Genomic DNA, 17775 nt, shown 5'->3' on the forward strand with positions numbered 1-17775 from the left:
TTACAAAGGTTTTAATACTACTTGCAGTGAAAAAGATCTTAGAATTTAGGTAGGTATTCTGAGTCACTGCATCTGACAAATTAAAACACATTATCCAAATGAGACAGACAAGCAGAGAGACAGTCATGATGCCAAACACACATTTGCTTTGGTCTGTAAAGAGCCTGAATGCCATCTAGTGGCGGCAGCAGGAGGCCCCCGCTGAAACAGCAACAGGATCAGAGGTCACAAATGGAGCTGTTTCACCATCAACAGCGCCCCCTGCAGGGTGAGGCTCACAGCCCTCACATCACACACAGGATCAGTATAGTGGTTGGATGATCAGTTTGTCAAAAGGGTAGAACTGGTTGGTTGCGCTCAGTGAGATTTGAAGGCGTATGGGAAATATGTGAAGAGTAAGAACTTTAAAAGCATCAACTTTTCTTTACAGCTCCACAGATACTGGTGCTACCACCTCAGCAAAGGCAAGTTCACATTGTCAGAGTCCAGAATTAACCAGGATTGAATCAAATGGAAATGAAAGCGCAGGGCCAAACAGCCATTTAGCATTTATTTTTTCTTTGACTGTCCCTGTTTTATTACATGTATATTAAGATAATCACATAAAATATAATACAGGGGTAGAAAACCTGACAGATATCTTCCTCTCCTGAGATTTCTCGTTTAAGTTTTCGTAGCTGGTTCTTCTGTGTATCAAAGGAATAAAGGAAAAAATAAAGCTGCTATTTTGCAGTGTTATATACTGAAATATGAAGGACAAATATACTGTATATACTACTATACTATATAATTATATAATTTTACAGTGTACTATAAAAACACTGAGAAAAAGTTACAATTATAGATTTTGAAACTGTGCATTTTTATACACTTATTTCAGTTTGGTTTGGTGGCTTGTCACTTTTTTGTCTATCAGTAAGTTCAATATGCAGTTTAAGAGAATAGTGGAGCTGAGTGTTGTACTGTATCCAATGTGCAGTATCTCCCACCACATTTAATGTCCCAGTGGTCATCAGCATTCAGCTGGTGAAGGGAAAACAGGGACACTGGATGGGCCTTCATTGTCTGTGGAGGAGCAGGGGACCCTGGAGACTGACATGACACACACACACACATACATGCCTGTGTGTGTGTGTGCGTGCACCTTACAAAACTGTCTGAATGTGCATTCTCTCCAGGTGTGCTTGTCTGTCAGTGTGTATGAGGAGCTGTGGATCTCCTAATTTAGCCTCTAGAGAGCTGAGACGTTATGGTGTCAATCTCACTGCGCCGCTTTTTTCCCCACTTAACTTTTTAACCGAGTTTCCTCCTCTTTGCAATCCTCTGTATTTATAGCTGCCAAGCCTGCAGCAGCCTTGTATGTCTCTGTGTGTGTGTCTGCGGTATTTACCAACATTAAACTCTTCGTGCTGTGTGTGTGTGTAGCTGCACAGCTGTTGATATTGTGGGGTTAGGGGTTGGTATTTCAGTCAATTTCCACTGAGACGAAGATGAAGCGCAACGCGAGAGAGACAGAGGAAGTGTGGAAATTGCTGGAGGAAAGAGAGAGAGCAGAGGAAGAAAGAGAAGGAGGTGAAAGGGATGAGGAGGGAGGGTGGTGGTGGAGGGGTTTGAAGGGGGTAGAGGGATGGATGGAGGGATGAGGCAGGCTTCTGGCCGGGCAAGCTGCTCTGAGACTAATTAAGGTGAGGGCAGTGGCAGAGACGAGGTAATGATGAAGAAAAGGATTTACTCCCTCCATCACTTCATCCAAGACACACACCAACCACCTCTCCACCCATCACTCAGCCCCTCACATCCTCTCCTCCACCCCCGCTCCTTCTCCTCCCTCATCTCCTGTCCATTGCCCCTTCTCATTCCTCCCCTTGTCTTCCACTGCTCATCCAACACTTCCTGTCCTCTGCCTCTCAACCAGTTGAGTGTATCTATTCTAAACTCACAACAAAGATTATGCAACAACAAACTAACCTGGGGACTGAAACCTAAGCAGAGTAAACATCATTTAGACATGAAGAAAAGGTGACAGCTGGTTTGATTTGTAAAAACTGCAGTGAAAATTGCATTAACATCGCTAGGTTAGAGTGTGTTACTGTTGTTCTGGACTGTGCACTGGCTTTCACTGTAGTGCAAACAACTGACCTCAGGTGCAAGAACACTTGAACACAAAGAAGTAGGCTGCTGTCCTCCTCCGCACTGTTGTCAGTGTTGTGCAAGATGTTTAAAGAAAATTAATATCAGACTAAAACAAAAGATGAAAAATGTGAAAAGTCAGATTTTTTTCATTTAAATCTCTAAAGCTAAAGTGCTCATTGACAAAAACGATGGTTGTTGGTTGATCACACATTAACCCTGAGTACACTCACCCATGTCCTCTAACAACTATCATTAGAATAGAATAGTCCACTAGAGTGGTTTAGCAGTTTTTGCTTCACCAATCAATACGAATAAGTAAGAGCAGCACACGAACATGTAACATATAAAACAACTCGGCTTTATTTGTAGAACACTCGTTTCCAGCCTAACGTCCACTCAAGGTGCTTTACATACAGGACAGACAGATTGGTATTTAAAGATCTTAACAACCTTTTAAGTTTATATTCTTTAAAAAGATCAGAAAGATTCTGCAGTCCCAGACCACCACTTATATACTAATAACAGCACTTTTAAAATCAATGAAGAGAAACCAGGAGCCAGTGTAAAGATGTTAGAGGAGGAGCAAGGTGCCCAGCTCTTTTAGTTTTAGTTAAAACCCTGAACAAGCTGAAGTTGTACTTTTTTTTTATGTAGACTTGACAGTAGACCATTACAATAGTCTATTTTGCTGGCAATAAAGACATGAATAAGTTTTTCAAAGTCTTCTCTGACAATGAATCGCCTGAGCCTGGATATTTGCTTCAAATAAACATAGGCTGATTTAGTTATGGCTTGAACATCAGTGTCAGTTTGGACACTGGTGGAACATGGAACATACGGAACAAACAATCCCATGTAGACTATACTATAGTATACACTTATGAAGATGTAGATAAAATACATTATTCAATCATAACAGAAACTGTGGCTCAGTTTCTTTAGTTTAAAATGGTGGAAAGACTTCATTAATGTATTGTTTTAAGGCTTTTGCAAGTAAATAACTTTTTCACTAAATATGTGGCCTACTGTTTTAAAAATAATGACAATCATATATATCTCAGTGTACTTATAGAAACATCTTTCCAGTTTACCAGTATTTAACTTGCGCATTATCTACTGTATGGTGCGAGTCAAATATTCAAAATAATTAAAAAGCTGAAGAGGGAAATATTACTGTCACATGGATGCCTCTACTCTCCAGGTCAGCTCTTTTCTGACCTTATCACCCTCATAGCCTTGTCCACTCCTGCTCGCATCATCCATCCTTAGTTCTCACACTCTCTCTTCGTCGTGCAGATGTGTGTCTGCTCGCTTGCTCCAGCTGTGAATTTTCCATTAGTTTTCTCCTCCCTATACCTTTCCCCTGTCTCTTGCTTCTCTGTGGGCAAACAGGAAGCCACAGCGGCTTGTCACGGGGCCTCCTGTTCTAGCCCTGCCTGTTCTAGTTCCTGTCAACCAACGGCAATACATCTCCTTACCAAATGTTCAGTTCCACCCACACGCATCCTACATCTGCTTCTCGTCATGTTTTGGTGTCTCCTTGTTACAAATTTGCATACAGGTTGCAGTCACATCCTCTCCTGTTGTGATGTGAGGTGAAAAGTCTCCTTACATTAGTTTGAACAAACACTCCACAAATGCTTCATTTGGAAAAGTAAGCCTGAAATATCTGACAGAAAACCTGCCCTGTCAACCGGAGGCAAGGAGTTTGAAAGATGAGGCCTTTTTTTTTTTTTGCTTCTGCAAATGTATGCCTAGTTTTCTACTGAGCTGAACAAAACTACTTGAACCAGCATAAGACTAAACAGCTAGAATACAAGTCAGACAACTGTCTTAGTATCACAGTGATACAGTAACAATACAAAAAACTCACGGTACAATATTGCTATGATAACAAATCCACAATACAATATTTATCACTATATTTTAAAAAAACGAGGAAAAAAAGATTAAAAATGCCCTTTACTAGAGGTATATAAAAGATAATGTGGCAGTCTTTGTGAGATAAAATAAAATAATATATTATTGCAGCAGCTGGATCTTGTAAACAAAACAAGTTTTTAGTATCCCCCTCGGCTGGTTTAAATTTCTCTGGTTCTCCTTACTGGACCAGTTGAAGTGGGTACCCCCACCCCTGACCACTGGGGGCAGTTCTGAGCAAACTGCTGCTTAGAGCCCCAGGACAAGGAGAAGGAGACATTAAACTAGGATAAGCCACAAATGACTTTAAGGTTGGTTACTAAGTGGTTGATTTTGCGTATATGCACCCAGTTTGTTTGCCCGTCTCCCTTAAAGTGTTGTGCACAGTCGTGTCCTGACTGTTTCTGTGAGATGTGTCCATGAAGGCTAGTATTTCCTTCATTTGGCAGTACTTGCAAGTTGTCCAGCCTTTGTCAGTTTTCTTTCTGCTGGTCATTTCTTGAAATGGGAAAACTGAAATGCTGCCACACACAACAGCTCTAAAAGTCGACGATGGAGCATCCGCTCTGTCAGTTTCAAATTCTACGACCAGCACACAGTTATACTAATGAAATACCTATATGAAGATACCGTCACAGTTCCACAACATTATCAAGACACCTTTTCATTGTGATACTGTGAAATTATAAATATCGTTACATCCCTGGTCACTACTTTGAAGAGATAAAGTACATAATTAGTAACTATAACGTAAGTCTTTAAAGTGAACTCAACAAAATTGTATGAATCAGTAAGGTGGTGTGTAATTTCCACTTGTAGCAGTGTTGTGACGACATAGCCTGAAGTTCACTGTGGTAATCATATGTCTTGTAACATCTCATATTCAACTCTGAACTGTCCTCTAGGTCAGTGCCCCTTGTTAGCTGTTGTATATGTGTATCATTTTGTGCTCTGGTACAGTGGTTTTGTATCATAGTCTGTGCAAATTTTAATAGGACTCTACACAAAAGTGCCAAACTCCAGAAAACTTTCTGGTTTTGATGATTCGTGCATGGTCAGCATTCTGTCATGTCAGCTACCTCCTGCTGCCCACCACTGTGTCCGCTGCTGTCTGGTGCTGTGTCAATGGCCATTTGGAGCAATACATTATTCAGTTTGTTTAACTGGATAATGTAATTTCAATCACTGTCTGAACAGGTGAAGCCTAAGTAGAAGGAGAATAGGCTTTAAACCTTCAATCCCAGTCCAAACATTACTTCACTGGCAACATTTGTCACTGAACCTTATCTTCCACCACAATCCTTAATTTAACCCTAATACTAATCTTGACGTTTGTAAGGTCTTGAAAGAAGTGCCAAAAGATGAACCAGACGAAAATGGCTGACTTTGCAAATAATATCCTGATTCCAAAGATCAAAAAGCACAAGGTCACAGAAACCAACAATGGGCTCCACATTTCAGTAACGACAAACACCCTTTTCCTCAGAGGAGGGGTGGAAACAAGCCCCTGACAAATAAAGTTTTGTTGTCACGAAAGCCACCTTTGACCCTTTTAGATTCCAGAGCTTAAGAGGCGGGACCTACGGCCCAGCAGGCGCTCTCATTGGACAAGGTCGTTGGACATTTGAACCCAGTAGGGGGATGTGATTGGGGCAAGGCTTTTGCAGGGCACAGGATGCAGGCAAGAACAAGAGGCACCAACACAGCATGAGACACACACGGAGAGAGAAGGCAGCTGAGAGGAGAGAGAGATGGATGGATGGAGAGGTGGAGAGGAATGTGTGTATGTGTGCAACAGAAAAGCCTGGATAGCAGTGTGTCAAGAGCGCTGTCAGTCACTCATCCATCCACCTGGCTAATTGGCTCCTCACCCTCTCTCTCACTCTTTCTCTCTCCACCTCCCTCCCTCCATCCCTTCCTTCCTCACTTGCCCTCTCTCACTCCCTCCATCAGGCGTTGCTCCTAACTGCGCGCCGGAGGCCAAAATGCAGATGAGCTCTGCCTCGCGTCAGGGGGAGCTTCTGCTCTGCTTAATTATCTGTGTGTGTGTGTCAGTGAGAGAGAGAGAGAGAGAGTTAGCTTATCTGCTTACTGGCCCACACACACACACACACAGTGTTCAGGCTGCTGCTGCTGTTGCTGCTATGCTAAACAGCAAGGCATCCTGGGAATTGCAGTGACAGCTCATTTTGGTTTTTTCGCAGTCTATGTATGAAAGCTGCTGAGAGACAACTCTTCCCTCCCGCCACCTCCCCCATTTCCCTCTCCCCTTACAACACACAAACACACACACTGGCACTTGCATGCCCACGTTGACATATACACACACTCACGCACACAAACACATCTCTCTTCTCCCCACCACCCCACCCTCCCCTCATCGCCGCGGTGACAGGGCTTGTTGACAAACGCCAGCAGTCATCAGGGCACCATGGGAAATCTACTGCCACCGTTTTGTCAGCAGAATGACAGAAGTTGTTAATGTCTCGCCTCTCGCCCTGACACGAGACGCCGAGGCTGACAGACTCTGACACGCGCCGTACACACTCACACACCGATACACACTCACACACAAACATACTCCTTGAGAAACACACTGCCATGTGCAGCCGTACACTGACAGAAATGTCACGCTCAATACAGACACAAACACACATGTCCATGCACACTCACACATACTGACGTACTGCGCACACACCATTCATGTCCACATTTTGTGGCTCCCATCTTTCACTCTCCCTAATCTCACTCAACTAAACCAGTCAGTGTGTGTGAGAGAGTGTGTGTTGTCTGACAACTGGATGTGTATGGATGTTTAGGGTGTATGACTGGGGAGTATTAATGAGGATATGTCTAAGAGTGTGTACGGCTCCTAATGAGTTGTACTGTAGTGTGTGTGTGTGTGTGTGTGTGTGTGTGTGTATGTATGTATGAGAGAGAGAGAAAATAATGTCTCAGGTCTCGTTAAGGATGCTGCGTATGCGTCTGATCAATAACATTTACAATCCAGACAGGAGATCGAGCCTGGCAGACAACCCTAACTGACCGTTATGAGAACATGATGAACTCCGGACAGAGAGCACACACACACACACACACACACACACACAAACACAAACACACACCGATACACAGTTTCTCTGGACAGCCAATTACCGTTCCTCATAATCCACTTGCTCAACACGCAGCCTCTGTCATCCACCTATGTACGGCTGGTGTACAACTGACAGACAAGGAGATATATTTGTGAGTGTGTGTGTGGGCTGCTGAAGATAACAAAGTTCCCTCTAGAATCCACAAAGGCACATTGCTGTATGCACACAGACCCCTGATCAGATCAACACTAGTAGTTTGCCACGGTTTGTTGCACTAGCTGCATCTGTTAGGAACTGAACTAGCTATTTAACGTCCTGGGTTTCACTGAGTTGTACCTGCAGGGACGAACACTGCAGAATCCGTCGAAGGTGGAAGGAAGAAGGTGTGTTTACACTGTGCAACAACATGTGAATTAGGATCAGCTTAGGTGTGTACAGAAGTGGGACACGGGCCCAGAAAGTAAACACATGTGGCTGAATACAAAGATAACAAAATGTGACTTTGTAGATTGGTAAAAATATTACAGTATAGCAGGTTTGGAAGTTGTTATAAAATATATCAGACAGATTTCATTTAACAGTCGAGGAAACAGTGATGGAAAATTACAAATGTCATGTTTGTTGTAGTTTTCAATTGCAATTAGCAGTTTTCAATATAAAATGTCTGACACTTTAATTCAATACAACCTTATTTCCCCATGTTAGGGCTGAGCCACTCAAACATATGTGGTGTGTTCTCATGCATTTCATGTTACACGTACAGAGTAGATTTGAAACCACAAATTTGTGTGAATAGACAACTTTTCCATCCCCATCAGATCTTTGCCAGCTTTACTGTGATACAAAAAGTCAAGCCAAGACTTTAGACATTTAATTTTTTCTCATGTGACTTGACATTTCGATCACAAAACATCTGTGTGCCAGTCCAGTATTTCTCTTTAGGGCCGTCCAGCCTACAGGACGTACACAGAGCTCGCCTATGCTGCCCATTTGTTTGTAAGTTTCATATAACTACCATAAAGTCTCCACTCATCTCACAGACTGGAGTTCTGACCAGTACCGACTAGCTGGTTTATTATTACCTGCACACATGCACACGGAGCACTGAGACTTCGTCAATGTTCGAAGTTGTACACATCCCGTCTCACGCACATTCTGGCAGAGCTCTGTCATTTATACAGCAGATGCCAACCTTTTAACATCACATACACCTACTCACACTCATTTTGACACTAGCACAGGATATATGGACACCTGTTAAACTTCTCCCAGACAGCATGCCCTCGAAATTGGTACATGAGTTAATAGCCTACTTTCTCCACATGTTTTCTGGTCAGTGATAAGTTTGTAATCGAAAGTAATTAACAAAGATGATAATGGGGAGAGACAGATCTTTTCCTCAAATCCAGGCTGCAACAGGAAACATCCTGTTTGTCACTGACCTGGAAGCAATGACAACTAAATGCAATTTAAATAAAAGAGTACTGGGCTAAATCATGTACTAGATGTCAAGAAAGGTAAAAAATTATGAGTTATTACACCTCATACTAGAGGTGGATCCTGAGGGAGCTCAGAGCAAGACAGGTGCCCTGCAGCATGTTTACTGTGTCAGAGTTGTTGGTGAAATTTTGTCAGGAGGTCCAGAACTTACTGCCCCACAACTGACCCTAACACTGCACAGTTTGATTGACAGAATTGATATCAACACAATCATATTCACTGCATCTCACATGTAAGACACATTGTTCGAATATAGGATAAACAAAATTTTCCAGTCCACTTCCAGACTTCTCAGAACTTTTCCATGATTCAGACTAATGAAGTGAAACAGTAATTCAGTCTGACTGTGAGGCCCACAGGAAAATGTTAAAGACACTGGAACATAATCACACCCCAAAAATGATTAACGGTTTCTTGACAAAAATAAAATTTCAGCTTGAAAGTTGATCTTTGACCTTAGAAACAGCAGTTGACACCTGCTGATAACTGTAGTTACTTTTCAGAATCAGATTAATAAAACACAATACAGTATAATCCTAAAACTTCACTGCTCCCTGGTGGGAAATTCACAAGCTACCCAGCAGTAATTCAGATTATAAGGAAATAAAATGGTTAACCTTAGCTCCACCTTTACCAGCTGCAGCATTAAACTGATGAACACATGAATGCATCAATAATTATAATCCAATAATATAATAAACATTAAGGTGAGATGTGCCGTTTTGCATGATGAGTACTTTTACTTTTTGTACTTTAAATATATTTTGATGTTAATATTTTTGTACTTTTACTTAAGTAAAATTTTGAATGCAGGACTTTTACTCTGTGGTTTTGCTACTTTAACTTAAGTGAAAAATCTGAGTAGGCTGCTTCCTTCACTACTACTTCAGTAGCCTACTACTCACTTTCCTTCGCTAAAAATAATAGTTTTTTTTATTGTAAACATTTCTAAATATAAACAAAATTGTCAAAACTGACCCTGAACACCAATACAGAACATGATTCATTTTGTCAGTGCATGCACACACACACATTTCTGTGTTCCTGCAGCTCATCGCGCGCGCACACACACCCAGTGCACAGAGCAGGTGGAGGAAGCGCGAGTCAAGTGCAGCTTTCAGCAGGTGCCGCCCCACGTGAGCCGGCTAGGACGAGATGAAAGACGCCGCTGCACACCGACTCCCTCCCTCCGTGAACACCCCGACGCCCCCCGTACCCTCTCCCCCCTCCTCCTCGCTCGGTGAGGTAGATTTGTAGTGACAGCAGCGGGGGGCTTCGCCAGTCATTCCCCCTAAAAGGGTTCGTCTGATCCAAGAGGCAGGGAGGCGGCCCGCTATGTCGGTGTGTGTCTGCGTGTCTCCGGTGTCTCGCAGGGTTCAGGCGTTTTTGAAGCTTTATAAACACAAAAACCCTCTCTGTCTCTCTCCCTGCTATTTACATTTGAGCTCCGTTTTGCCTTGGCAGTAAAACATTGGTTTTATTCCCTCCGCCTGCAGCCCGTGTGACAGGCTCCACTGCATTAATCAACTCCTCCCGCTCAGAGTCAAGGATTTCTTAAACTGGAAAAATTAAACCTTTAAATGCATTTTAAAATGAAGTGTCTGACTAAAGTTATGTTAACAAGCCCCCAACCTCAGGTGTGTGTGCCAGATTCCCCGGTGAGCGCTCAGGGGATCGTACACAGCAAAGCAGAAATGAGGCAATGTGTTGATATGAATTTTCCCATCCGCAGTCAATTAGACAAACATTTTAGCTGCTGTAAAAGTTTGGCTTTTCTATAATATGAACACCCAGATATCAGAAAGATGCAGCTGCAACCTGAACTTTTAAGTGATCTGCCTGTCATATTCATAATTTTCCATCTTCATGTGGTCTTAAATCACCAGGATTGCAGAACATCCCTCTTTACTGCCTCATTAACATCAGTCGTCTTGCGGGGCAGACAGCCTTTTTCACCATCAATCAAGTGCAGAAGAAGCTAAAGCCAGTCTGCTGCTGCCACATCTTGGTGCAGGGCGTGGATGCAAATGGAAATGAAGAAAAAAAAAAAAAGTTTTGGAAATGCAAATTTTGAAATCTGTTAAAGAGTACACCCCCCCATACCCAAATTCATCGTTTTTGTTTTTTGCATCACAAAGCATTCTGTACATTGATCTTTTTCCTTGCAAGTTTCTGTCACTGCTGAAGAAAACGTAGCCCACCATGAACATTGTCCATACATCAAGGCCTTCTATCACACAATGTGAATCGCCCCAGAAATGTAGAGAAAATGCAAAGTACTCTGCTGCCTGTGTTTTCTACTCAGATAATTTAATCTTAGGCTGATTTCTGAAAATCTTTAAATATAAATATCTTCATTGAGTAAAGATAAAACCTGGTCAAGTCAAGAGTATTTCTGCCAAATTCTTTGATTTATTATGAGAAAACACTGTATTTTATAGGTTTGTATTGTTACAGAAAATACTTGATATTTGAAACCAAAACATCAAGGGCGTTAAAGTATTTTTTTTTTCCTTCATCATAACTCTTCACATTATTCTCCTGGATCTCCTGTGTCTTCAGTTGTACTCCATTTAAACATTGCATTCAACCAAAGTGTCTGCAAAATTAATTAGCATGCATTCAGATGTCTGACTGAAGTTACTTGTTTTGTCTGACCAACAGCCTAAGACCCAAACATATTAATTTTACTCTCATTAAAAAAAACTAGGAAAACCAGCAAACATTATTTAATTCCAACAGTTTGTAAGAAACAAATATTACAGTGTATATAAACATTAGCACTGTCGCTCGTCTAAGTGCTTAAACTTTATCGTTCCATTCGACTCAGTCACAACGCTGATATGACACCTCAAAGTCCACAGAACCAAAGACAATGATCTGCCATATTTTAACAGCCTCTAGGTGAAAATGAATGTGCACAGCTTCCTCACATACATCTATGTGTCTATGCACATGCTAATCAAGGCAAAGCGGTGCTAGTACGTACACTCTGTCATGATGAAACTGAGGATAGAAATACAGATGGTGTTTTAAAGGCTTTACTTCGGGTAGGCCTCGATCACCATGGCATGACCCTGCAAAACACAAAACACAACTTTGTCAGGATGATTGTTTCCTATGGGGAAAAGTGTCACATGATCCACAACATACAGCAAAAACATTATGCGGTGCACACAGTGTATTAAAATAAAACATTAAAGTCTAGATTCGAAAAAAGCTTGTGGAATTTGAATATGTAGAGAGTTCGTGTGATTGTGCCGTTTAATGATTAAGTCACACCATTAGTTTACCTGTCCTCCAGCAGCACAAGCTGCCACCACTCCGTACTGACCGCCCTCTTTCTGCAGCCGGTGCGCCGTCGTGGTCACCAGCCTGCAGCCTGTGGCTCCGAATGGGTGACCCAAAGACAGAGAGCCCCCCCACAGGTTGAATTTCTCCATGGGAGGAGCCCCAATCTATAAACAACAGACATGTGGTCAGGAGTGATAGTTACACCAAATGAATCTAAATTCAGAAATCAGAGAAGTAGGGGGCTATCGTTTCAACGGGCTTCCATATAGCTGGACTGCAGTTAAAATGAAAAGGCATAGAAAGGGCAACATACAGCACTACACTGATGTGAGTTCCCTAAAAACGCCAACGTGAAACTACTGTGCATGTTATGCTTTACATTTTATCCCTTCATGCTGTCGCTGAATATCAATCTGTACTTTTTAAAACTTTATTATTTACAGTACATAAAATTAAGCAAATGCATCTCATTTTTAATTACTGTTCTGTGTAGATGTGACGTCACAAAAGACTACCAGTCTTAAAATTTCTGTATTACATTGCACCCATATAAAAAGATGATTGCCCCAAAAGCAAATTTGTTTCAGTGTGTTGCCAGGGTCCTGATGTACTGTATGGATCTATTCTGAGAAAGAGCCTTGGTTACCTTCGATTTCCTGCCCATGTACGTCTGTGCGAACCAGTCCGAGTCCATAGCCTTCAGATTTGCCATTATTTGACCCTGGCAAACACACACAAAAGTATATATATATCCACAGCGTTACCATAGATACGAGACAGAAAACATTGATTGCGACTCATTCAAAAGCCAAATCTTGCTCCAACATTGATGTCCATGAATAACCCATCGCCCTGTTTGGATTAAGGCAGACAGAAATTGAAAGATTCTTATTTTGTTATTTAAGAAATGCACATCTATAACTTAAAATATCTTGGACATTCACAGTATAATAGAAAAACAATACACACATTCACTCACTGCCACACAAGTTCACACACTTTTTGTGATAACTTACTGCAAATGCCTCGTGACACTCAAAGACATCAATGTCACTCAAAGACAAGCCAGCCCGTTCCAGGACTTTTGGTGTACTGTATGTTGGCCTGACAGGGTCGACACAGAACACAGCGTGAAACAGAAAATAGAATTAACTTGTTTTCCACTCCACATGATTGATCATAAGTCAAACTGTTGCTTTTCATAGAAGCAACATGCGCAGTAAGTTGAATCACACATGGTTAGCTATCACAGTTATTTTAGAAATGGGACAGTAACCCCTTGTTATTGCAAATGTTTGTTTGCTTTATAGCTAAACTAACTGTGAATTACATATGAACCTTTCTACCTGACAATCAGTAAGATTAAGATGCTGAGACTCACCCCAGAAGCAGCTGATCTTTGGGGTCCTGAGACACATAGACAAAGTCTCTGTCAGGGTGGGAAAAAGAAACATGATTATCTTGTCTGCTGAGATACGTAGCATTACTGGGGAAATTAAGCTAGCTCTACCAAAGGAGGGTGCAGGTACCTGAGGTAGGCCTTAGGCTTATAACCCATAGCCAAAGCTTTCTCTTCAGACATGATGAGCACAGCAGAGGCACCATCAGTCTGAGGATGGAAACAAACAAGCTGTTTACTTACAGTTTATCTATGAGATGTGACAGCATTTCCACAAGAACACCAGTGTAGGTTGTTAGGGCAGAGCTGCACTGTACTTGCTTTTCACCATGTGACCAAAAATGTCACCACAAAAGTTTAAAATAAAGTGCTGCTCTCTCGCTGAAAATACTTAATGTCCTCCCATTACCAAATTTGAAGAATGTTTTACCTCAGGTAAATTGCAGCTTATAGTCTTGTGTTTATTTTACACACAGAGCCAGATGCTCATGTTTAAGCTGAATTAAATCACAAACACTCAGAGAACCACGGTTGTGTGTGTTTACCAGGAAGGAGGAGTTGGCGGCAGTGACTGTGCCGTGAGGTTTAACGAAGGCGGGCTTTAGTTTGGCCATTTGCTCCATGGAGGATGGACGGATGCCATTGTCCTTGGAAACAATATCACGGCCTGGAAAAGACAAAAAAATAGTATGTAATCAATTAAAAAGAAACACAACACTAACCGCTACCTGTAGCCTCTAGCTGTTAGAATTTGTTACAATTATGGAATATAGTGTAATGCATAATCTTTTTTTCCATGGGACAGATGGTTGGTTAGAGAAATGGACACAACCTAACCATAGGCATGTTGCATACGTAGAATGAATGTTTATTTTATTGGATCCCTATTAGCTCTTATCATATCAGCTGCAAAGAATGCACCAAATGCAGACACATGAGATCTAATAATTATAACAATATAAGTAACTACATTGAAATACACATAATCTAACACAACATTTATAACCATCCATAACCCCTGAATGTCTAATGCCATGCGTCTCTGGGTCTCTGGGTGATGCAGTGTTTACCTGGCACTTTAAAGGAGAGGACATCCTGCAGCAGACCAGCGTCCTGGGCCTTTTTGGCAAGTGTGTGTGAACGCAGTGCAAATTCATCCTGCTCCACCCTGGACACTCCAAATGCAGCAGCCAGACGATCAGCACTGTGGCCCATAGTTTCGGCTGTGGAGAACTCAGCCACAGCTGGAAGCTACATGCACATGTAAGGAGGGAATACTGTGTCTCATGTGAACAGAAAGATTTTGGAATCGATGTTAATAAAATGAAAGTATACCTCTGGGGAGAAGTGTGCCAGTCGGATGCTGCCAAGCAGACTGAGCCTCTGGCCAAGGGTCTTTGCCTTGTTGAGGGACAGCATGGTCTTCCTCATTTTACGGCTGTGACGGATAGGGACATCAGACATGAACTCCACCCCCCCTGCCACAACAATGTCACACTGGCCTGCAGCAATCAGACCAACAGCTGGAGAGAATGAAGGAGGAGGAAGAAACAAAGGCCAAGCAAAGAGGGGGAGCAACCAAAAAGATTTTTAAAGGTAAGCCTCATTCCTTTTTTCCTTAGCATTCTTAATGTAATGTATGTGCCTTGCTGTGATGACTAAAAGACAGATCTGATCTCAGGTCCTCAGCTTCAACATGTCCAGATGTTATGGTTTATTCTGATACTGAAGTCTTAAGCCCAGTTAGTGTGGCCTTGATTTCTTTCCGTGACGTACCTGTGGTCATTGCCTGGTTGGAGGAGATACAGGCCATGGTGACGGTGTGAGCTGGGATCTTGTCAGAGAAGCCTGCACCCAATGCTGCCTGAAATCACAGTCAAGTATAGAGGAGATGCACAACAGAGCAGCAGCTCTCTTTATAACTTCATACACAAATGTGAAGTAGGAAGTATGTTGACATGCAGGTAAGCCATTCAATGGTTTTGCTCGTGCCGAGTAAAATTATTGGTCAGGCTTTTTTTCAGCCCTGTTGCTGCCAGAGATGATGGATTCATTTCTTTATGTTCTCAATACATTTAATCTATTCATTGCCATCGGGAAAGAGAATGTCAAGATATGTAACACAAAATGCTTCTGAAAAGAATCGTCAACTCTACCTTTAAGACCTTAAAGCTCTAGATACTATTAACATTTTGATATGTGTATGTGTGTTTACCTCTCTTGCTACGTTGCTAGTTTTGACCTCCTGAATGACAGTCCCATAGACAATGTAGTCTACAGCGTCTTTGGGTATGCTTGTCCTGTGGAGCAGTCCCCTAGAGAGAGACAGATGGTAATATTTACTCACAGAAGCACTACGATACAGTATCCTGGGTGAATTTATTACACTGTAAGGAACATAACTCGTTTTCAACAAAACAATCCCATCCCTTCCACAGCTCTGTCAAATTGTTGCTCCCATGTTCCTCTCTCTTCTCCTGTGTAAAACTGATTCATAAAACCATAGTTACATAAAACTGACTTTACACTAGAAGACTAGGATAAGACTCTCAGAATGTGGACTGAAAGGGGACAACGAGGTCTGTCCACCTTTTCCTCTTTCTCCACTCTGTTGCGGAACAAATTGGATGATACGTCAGACAGACTGCTCACTCCACAGCTCCACCAGTTTCTCCTCCTTTTCAACAGTCCAGCAGAACAATGCCTCCCAAGGCACAGTGTCACCTGAGCCCCCCTCTTATTTACCCATAGAAGTGTTATGTATTTACCGCCGTTTCTGTGCCAGCTATGCTGCTTCCTGTTTGGTGCTGGAAAGAGCTCACCTAATGGTTGTTTACAATGTTCACACCACTGTCTGCATGAGCCAAGGCTAAAGACTTATGATAATATGAAACATGATTGATTTTATTGGAACGTCAAGATGAGAAAAAGACAGCTCGGATCGCCGCCTTACACCAAACGACTGAGATGATGCAATCACAACACGACTAGCAAGATTCTCATGATTTTATTCTAGAAGTTTGTCTGTGGCACGAAATGGCTTGAAAAGTCATTAGGTGTAAGGTTGATATAAGGCATCAGATTTATCAGACTTTTGTGTCGTCAGAAGACAGAATTACTTTATTTACTCTGGAAAAAAGAAAGTAACTTCTGTTGTAATGAACATTATAAAATAGGACTGGCACTGATTGACAGAGTAATGCAGTTACTGTACATATAACTGACTAACTCAGAATTAGTGTTTAATGCCACTGCTGCTTAGTGGTTTCAATAAGTAGTTGATCAGAAGAACTACACACCATGTCAGCAGACTTCATCTAGATTTATTCTTTAACAGAAGTTCTTATATGGGACTTTCTACCGTTATGACACAGTTAACACACAAAACAACTTACTGCAGAGCTGCTCTGGCCAGGTCATGGGGCATTAGGTCAGCATATCTGTAAACACAAACCAGAAAGATTTTTACCCTCAAGTCACCAGCCCACTACCACACTTTGTAATCGCTTGACTACAATTCAATATTTAAATGGGTAATAAATTCATTTAACTTTTCTGACCACCTTAAGGTGAAAAATCTTTTCTGAGCACTTTTGAGCTGCACTCTTGATGTCAAAACATCACAGATGTATGGTGGCCACAAGCATCAGCCAGTGAACCATAAGAACAGAACAGAGACATACGTGGTTCCAGACAACAGGAAAGGGGTTCGAACTCCTTCCACCAATACTACGTTCTTCACACCAGGCCGAGCCAGTGTCTTCTTGCTCTTTGTCTGAACTGAAGGACAATAAAGACAGTAACAGGTTCATATACTGATGGTTGTGAACTAACATTCTTCACAGGTGTTTTTCCAGATAAATACATGAATCCATAAATAGAGTCTTACAATGCTCAGCTCACACTTTAAACTGTGCCATCCATACAAGACTATATCTGGATATTTATGTGAATGCAAATGTTGAAATTTCCATGAAAAAAAAGAAAAATGTTGTAATAAGCTGTATTTATAGAGCACCTGGAGCCAGCATAGAAAAATTTAATGACTGGATGGAGGAGAACTATTTGACAATAAGTCATAAACTAATGTTCATATGTGGTGACTTCAACATTGACTTGTTAAACCCTAACAAGCACACAGGAACGGAAGAGTTTATCAACACTTTACACAGATGCAGTTTATACCCAAAAATCACAAAGCCAAGTAGAGTAACAACCCAGCATGCAACACTAACAGATAATATATTTACTAATGATATTGAAAGCAAAATGACAAGTGGATTAATTATAAATGATATTACTGATCATTTGCCTGTATTTCTGGTTTATTAGAAAAGAAAGGCAAACAGCAAAACTGTACTACAGGAGGGTGATTAATGAACAAACTGTACGGAGACTTAAGGAGGAATTAATGGGGCAGGAATGGGAAGCAGT

At 41.6% G+C, this 17775-nt stretch overlaps 1 protein-coding gene across 3 annotated transcripts in view; it reads right to left on the reverse strand.

Moving 5' to 3' along the window:
• Positions 1-11038: 11038 nt before the first annotated feature.
• The window catches only part of hadhb (hydroxyacyl-CoA dehydrogenase trifunctional multienzyme complex subunit beta), a 10596-nt gene continuing 3859 nt past the window's right edge, over positions 11039-17775 (reverse strand). For 2 of the 3 annotated variants that reach the window (XM_020604066.1, XM_020604067.1), the window contains exons 4-16: positions 17025-17121; positions 16737-16781; positions 15557-15656; positions 15118-15205; positions 14677-14864; positions 14412-14592; positions 13887-14008; positions 13472-13551; positions 13324-13371; positions 12959-13046; positions 12589-12663; positions 11942-12106; positions 11039-11725 (exon numbers count right to left, since the gene is read on the reverse strand). In XM_020604066.1, coding sequence (XP_020459722.1) covers positions 11690-11725; positions 11942-12106; positions 12589-12663; positions 12959-13046; positions 13324-13371; positions 13472-13551; positions 13887-14008; positions 14412-14592; positions 14677-14864; positions 15118-15205; positions 15557-15656; positions 16737-16781; positions 17025-17121 — 1313 coding nt within the window. In that variant the 3' untranslated portion in view covers positions 11039-11689. The remainder of the gene's footprint in view (positions 11726-11941; positions 12107-12588; positions 12664-12958; positions 13047-13323; positions 13372-13471; positions 13552-13886; positions 14009-14411; positions 14593-14676; positions 14865-15117; positions 15206-15556; positions 15657-16736; positions 16782-17024; positions 17122-17775) is intronic. The other variant, XR_002275246.1, reaches the window with a different exon arrangement.

The sequence above is a fragment of the Monopterus albus genome, unplaced genomic scaffold (assembly GCF_001952655.1).
Source record: "Monopterus albus unplaced genomic scaffold, M_albus_1.0 scaffold63.1, whole genome shotgun sequence".
Lineage (NCBI taxonomy): Eukaryota > Metazoa > Chordata > Actinopteri > Synbranchiformes > Synbranchidae > Monopterus > Monopterus albus.